Here is a 6,024-nt window from a genome sequence, read left to right as displayed (position 1 = left end):
TCACCTTAAGCTTCCTTGCGACAATAAGTGCCAACATCGGATGTTTCTTCTTTATAGTGAGGCATGGAAGAGTATTGTAGTTCACCACTACCACTTGCCATGTAGACGTACACCATCCATATGATGAGGCTCATCCTTGAATTCTCATATCTCCATCCCTTTCCATCCTCTAGCATCCTTAATGTTCCATCCATGGAATGGTTTTGGGCATGCAAGTCCATGTGTTGAGCCAATAATGCACATCAAAATATATGTTTTTGCGTGTTAGGATGGACATGGTTGTAAAAACTTCTTAGGTACCTCCAAACCTTGCATGTCTTCCCTGTAGCATGATTAACCACAGTTTGGACAAAAGCGTCCTCATATCTATCCCAAGAACGGATGCAATCATTAGAACATGTATACTCCATTCCCAATCCACTTAAAATTTTATTTACATTGCTTCTGGAGGATGGGATGGTATTTCCTTTACGAAGCAATGTCTGAAAGAACATTTGAAGAAATTACACATGCGCACACACAATTTCATTACAAAACGACAACCCAACATAGCCTACCACAATAACTACACGCTTCCCAACCCCAAAATGGCTCCACTTAGTAGCATGCCATGCTTGCTACTCACTTTTGGAACCGACTCCCTTGGAATCCTCATCAAAGTCTTCTTTGAAGGTCTTGCCCAAGTCATTGGTTCGGGCCCATTCATGCATGAGGGGTCCATTGCAAACTTGGTTGCTTTGCGAAAACTATATTGTCTTGCGAAGCATGTTCAAGCATTGCTGGTTTTTGTGGGCAAGTTACTATTACACTTGGTTCCATGCACATTCTAGATTTCTCTTGCTTGCAGACCCCAAAATCGAAGACAGTGATGGGCTATAGCCACTCAAAACCTTTGGTTTTTTCTAGAGCCCCTCCTCTGAAGTAGGGGTTCAAGAAAAAATTAGTTTACTCCACGTGAATCTCTCCTATGCAAACCACTTGACCCCTCACGTGTAAACAAACCCTTTTGGATATAAATGATTTAGTTGCAGTAATGCAATATCCCATTTGCAGAGGTCCGTCTTGCGAATGAATTGCAAATTGCTTTGTTTGGGCCTTTGTCTGCGTTGTTCGTGGACTATGGATTTGCAATTATCTCATCACGTCCCAGCCTTTGTGCCTGGTACCAAACAATCATCGCCTAGAAAATCCATGAAAAGCATTGCATGTTAACTCCTACAAAATGGGAAACGAAGTGAAGTGCCAAATGGGAAACGAGGTAAGTGCACAAGACTGTGAAAGAGAGAAAACCAACACTTGCTAAGTTCTACATCGCAAATATATATATAAGCTCATATCGGTCCATTGAGAAACATAATCACATAAAGTTGCAATTTATTTACTTCTCAATAATCGCAATCTGTCAAAAGGCTTTGCAATGAAGCAAGGAGGATCCCACCGGGGGGGGGGCGGCGGGATCATAGTTAATATATTCGATTGGAGAGAGAGAGAGAGAGAGAGGATAATATTTGATATATTTGATTGGGGGGAGAGAGAGAGGAGAAGAGGATACAACAAGTCTGCTCGCAGTGAGCGAGCAAAAATGGAGAGAGAGAGAGAGAGAGAGAGAGAGAGGGGGGGGGGGGGAAAACTGAATGCAAGATCATTCTTGTGCCTACAAACAGATCCAAGCCCTCTAGACTGAAGTTGCAATTCTCACAAAGAATAAAATGAAGACAACAGTGAAGTGATGATTCTTCTTTTTTTTAAGACGAACACTAAAGTGATTCTTAAATCCATTAAAACACATCAGAACACTTGTTTTACAATTTACAGCTCTGAGAAAATCATAGTACGGCCTATGCTGACACACAATTTCAAAACGTTTCCGAAAGTTGCCAAATACAGAGCTTCTGCTTCCAACATCACACCTAGTTTCTGAAGTCTCTTAAGGCCTAATGCAACTGAATGCGATTTAAAAAAATGGCAGCATAAGATTATAGAAAGAAACTGTTTCAAACAAAATTCTCTTTAATGTGGGTGAAAGAAATGCTTGTCAGAACAATGTTGCCCTCGAGTCAAATTTCAAACAATTGAACTGTATTAAGAGGCTGTATGTGTAGCAAAGAACTGTCAAAATTCGGCTACATTATTGAAGACCCAAGCTTTCAACAGGAAAGCATGGAAGACAAATAGTGAGCATTTGAACAGAAGACATCTATAAGGATTCCTGGGCAGGCCATTGAGGCATCAAGAGAGATAAGTAAAAGGAGATAACTGCATCTCTTGAGGTCGTATCAAGCCTCCCAAATATGAGAGAGATCTGCAAGGAAGAAACATTTAGCAGAAAATTGACTACTGATGTATGTGTGTTGGAAGAATGAAGAGTCAGTCAGCTTGTCATGGCTTCTGCATAGAAAGATGGTTGCAGAGCCTACAACAGAAGAATGTCTTTGTCTTGTGGTACCAATTCGTGAGAACTATGTGACCATGTAAGCAATCTATGTACCCATTTGGGCTGACTATGTGATATATGCTTTGCTGCAGTAAAACCGAGAGCTCTGCAGATCACAGAGGTTGCATGGCACATATCTGTGGGATCGGAGCAGCTGGCCTATTGGGCCATTGCTGACCCCAAATTCCAGCTGACACCCCATCAAACCTGCACCTGGCTTCAAGCTCTCTACCTGCTTGTTGTCGCCACGAGCTATTTGCATTGCTTCCCAAAAGATCCTTGACAGCCCAGTCTGCAGCAAGCCCATTCAAGTTGCTGCTGCTTCCTAATTGATGCATCACAGAACCCCCCATCTGTTCACCTTGTGATTGCATCACAGAACCCACTTTCTGTTCATCTTGTGATTGTATTACACAGCCCACCTTGTCTTCACCTTTTGATTGCATCATAGCATCCACCATCTTTTCTCCATCTGATTGCATCACAGAACCCACCATCTCTTCCTTTGTCGATTGCATCGCAGGAGCCACCATCTGCTCACCCTTTATGAACTCTACAACTGTGCCATATGCGGAGGCTGGCTCTGTGGAGCCATAGCCTGCTTCATCCTCTTCATCCACTGGTGCTGGCAAGTTCAAGTCTATGGCATCCTCTTTCAACTTCTTGGTTTGTCCTCCAGATAGCAGGGATGGCTGCTTGCTGTTGCTTGAGGTAACACTGGTTGTGTCTGCAATCTTTTCACCAGTCCAGTGACATCTCTTATGGCCACCAAGAGCCTGACCAGAGGGGAAAACACGATGGCAAATGGAGCACTCGTGACCCTTGACCTTCTTCTTGCTGGCAGCTCCAGCCTCTTTAGTAGCGCCACCATCCAGTAAAAGTAAGATGCTAGCCCTCTCTTCCTCCGCAGGCTCGGTGAGCTGAATCTGCCATTTGTGAAGCTCAGAGCTCACAAATTCTTCTTCTGTCATGTTTTCTTCTCCGCTCTCCTCAGTTAGATTCGTCCTGGCAAAGCAGCCCTTAGTCTTCCTGTGGCTTGCCCTGTGCCCCCCCAAAGCTTGATGAGAATTGAAAGATCTCTTGCAAGTGCTGCATTCGTACTTTACACCGCTGCTTGCGGCTACAACACCATCCAATGTGCCCCTTTCGGTTTCATAATCATCATACAGATCGGCATCATCTCCTATCAAATCTTGCTCGGAGTCCTCTTGACGCCTTCGTTGAGCAGTCCTTGAATCAGAGAAAGAAGACTCTTCTGTGGATTCCATGCGGTTCCTTTCAAGCTCATCCAATCTACTTGCAGCAGTTGAAAGCATAACAAGACAGTTAGCCATGTCTATGTCTTCCTGATTTTCGAACTCGTTAGAAATGGTCTCGGAAGTTAGCACTGGCTCTGGTGTCGAGGTCGAGTGAAAGCCCGAAGCTCTGGCGCGACGTCTTTTGGAACGCTTGCCGGTTGGCCAGTGAGGAGTCCAATCGTCAGTGAACTCTCCCAGCATGTTTTCTTCGCTACGTCGGCTCCCCTCCTTGCTGATGATGCATTCTTCCTCTACGCCAATCTTGTTGGATGTTTCTTGCCTGTCCGTTGCTTCGCCTCCGCCTTTCATCGTTGAAGTTTCTTCGTCTACATAGATCTTGAACGATGCTTCCCGTTGTAGTCCTTCCTTGTTTTCGACGTCCGACTCAAGCTCAGAATTGTCCGCAAAGCTATGCCCTGCTGGAGACCTCTTCCTGATTCTTGCTCCTCTTTCCAGCTCTAGGCTACTCTCCGGAGGCTGAATTCCCCTCCAGTCTCTCTCAGGATGACACCTCATGTGTCCGAATAGTGCTTTCCAGGACCAGAACACTTTTCCACACTCGGAGCAGGGCCTGGCTCTTTCTGGCGATTCCGAGGCCGATCTCTTTGCACCCAAAGCAATTGCTGTGTTAGCCGCCAAGACGTCGAGATTGAATTCTTGATCCGTGAAGCGCCGGTTGCGCTTGGGATTGCTCCTCAGCGCGTACAGCGGATTTTTTTTGCCGTCTGTGCTCCCCATCTCATCATCAAGAAATTCATCGTTCGGTCGCAATTCCGGATTGCTGTTGAACTCCAAGCTGCCAAGCGAGTGTTCCTTGCGGTATGAGCTCGGAATCATGCGGTCTTCAATACACTGGTCGTCGGATGAGAGGTTTCCATCGTCGTAGTCACTCTCTGAGCTGGCGCTTACTCTCTCGGACCTCGCATCATCTTCTTCTTCAACTTGTCCCATTGTGATTTCTTCGGAGCCTTTGGTATGCAAGGCTATGTGGCCCCGAAAGTCAGATCCACTCCAACAGCGCTTCGTCGGACGCGAATTGTGATCTTGCCTTCCCGAATTGGAATATCCAATCAAGAAGTTGTCGTCGGTGCTGTGTGAGGAAGACTTCTTCACGTTGGAAGTAAGCTGCTCTTGCTGTTGCTCCTTGGTCTGGTCTCCCATACTCATACCAGCTGCTGCTACTGATTCATCAAACATAGCACCATGTACTCTCATGTGGCCTCCGAGAGCACGTCCCGAGGGGAATTCTCTACCACAGAATCGACAAACACGGCAGGGATTGCCAGAAGGCACGCTCTTCTTCCGACTGAATTTACCATCCAATCCGCTGGCGGAAACGCGGCATAGAAGTTTCTTGCTTACTATTTCAGCTCTACCTCCGCTGTGGCTCAACTCAGCAGTTTCTAGATGCGAGGCCTTGGAGGCGGCAGCCGCCTGGGAGACGCTAGAGCCGTCCTGCGCAAGCGAGGCGTGCCAAGTATGGGCAGGGGCGTGCCAATTGCGGAGGGGATTAGCATCCAGGGAAAGCGGGGGGGGGGGGGAGTGATCCGGGCGGGGCAGCTGGCGGGGGGGGGGGGGCTTGTGAGTGAGCTGGGGGGAGGGGAGGGGGAGCTTGTGGGAGCGGTGCTGGTGAGGGTGGGTGGGCTGCTGCTGTTGACGATGGGGGAGGAGCAGCTGCTGCTGCTGCTGCTGGGGAATCAGCTGCGGAAGCAGCTGATGGAGCTTGTGATGGGGGTGAGACTCGGGAGCCATGGGAGGGGGCATGAGGGAGGCAGGGGGGGGGGGGGGGGAGTGAAGGAGGGAGGCGGAGGAAGCAATGGAGGGAGGGAGGGAGGGAGAAGCGAGGGAGGGGAGGGAGCGAGGAGCTGGCGAAGAAATTGAGGAGGAGGCAGCGATGGGGGCTGAAGCTCTGAAGAAGATGAACAAGTTCGAAGGCACTGAAGAAGAAGAAGAAGAAGAGTTGTTGTTGCTGTAGGAAGTGAAGAAGGAGCAGGTCAAACACAAGGAAGAAGAAGAAGAAGAAGAAGAAGAAGAAGATGAGCCGACATGCAACGCATGCACAGGGCAGTTGAGGCCTATAAAAAAAAAGCTTCCCCTCCAAAAAGCCCCCTCTTCTAAAAAAAAGCCCAAAAGCAAAATAGCAAGAAAGCTCTCACACAGCCAACGGCGGCCGTTTCTCCATGTCCTCTTCTGGCCGGCCCACTACATTTAGCGGCTCCCCCTTCCTATAACGTCGGAAAGACATATATATCGGACGGTTTTGGCCCTGCCCGTCCCCCTGCCCGCGGGCAT

The 6,024-nt window shown here is 47.9% G+C and overlaps 1 protein-coding gene across 1 annotated transcript; it reads right to left on the bottom strand.

Moving 5' to 3' along the window:
* Nucleotides 1-2,089: 2,089 nt before the first annotated feature.
* LOC147903432 (uncharacterized) lies at nucleotides 2,090-5,719 on the bottom strand. The gene has a single exon (XM_087398942.1). It carries the CDS (start codon nucleotides 5,494-5,496, stop codon nucleotides 2,548-2,550), a length of 2,949 nt encoding a protein of 982 aa, XP_087255068.1. The 5' UTR covers nucleotides 5,497-5,719; the 3' UTR covers nucleotides 2,090-2,547.
* Between the last annotated feature and the right edge of the window lie 305 nt (nucleotides 5,720-6,024).

This window comes from Dipteris shenzhenensis, chromosome 3 (assembly GCF_047967505.1).
Source record: "Dipteris shenzhenensis isolate YYH24624 ecotype China chromosome 3, Dip_SZ_1.0, whole genome shotgun sequence".
Classification (NCBI taxonomy): Eukaryota; Viridiplantae; Streptophyta; class Polypodiopsida; order Gleicheniales; family Dipteridaceae; genus Dipteris; species Dipteris shenzhenensis.
The sequence above is the reverse complement of the archived record's forward strand: the minus strand, read 5'-3'. Positions and strand labels throughout refer to the sequence as shown.

Bases quoted from the DNA above. Each gene is read 5' to 3' on its own strand.
- LOC147903432 (XM_087398942.1), bottom strand. From the start codon at position 5,496: ATGCCCCCTCCCATGGCTCCCGAGTCTCACCCCCATCACAAGCTCCAT.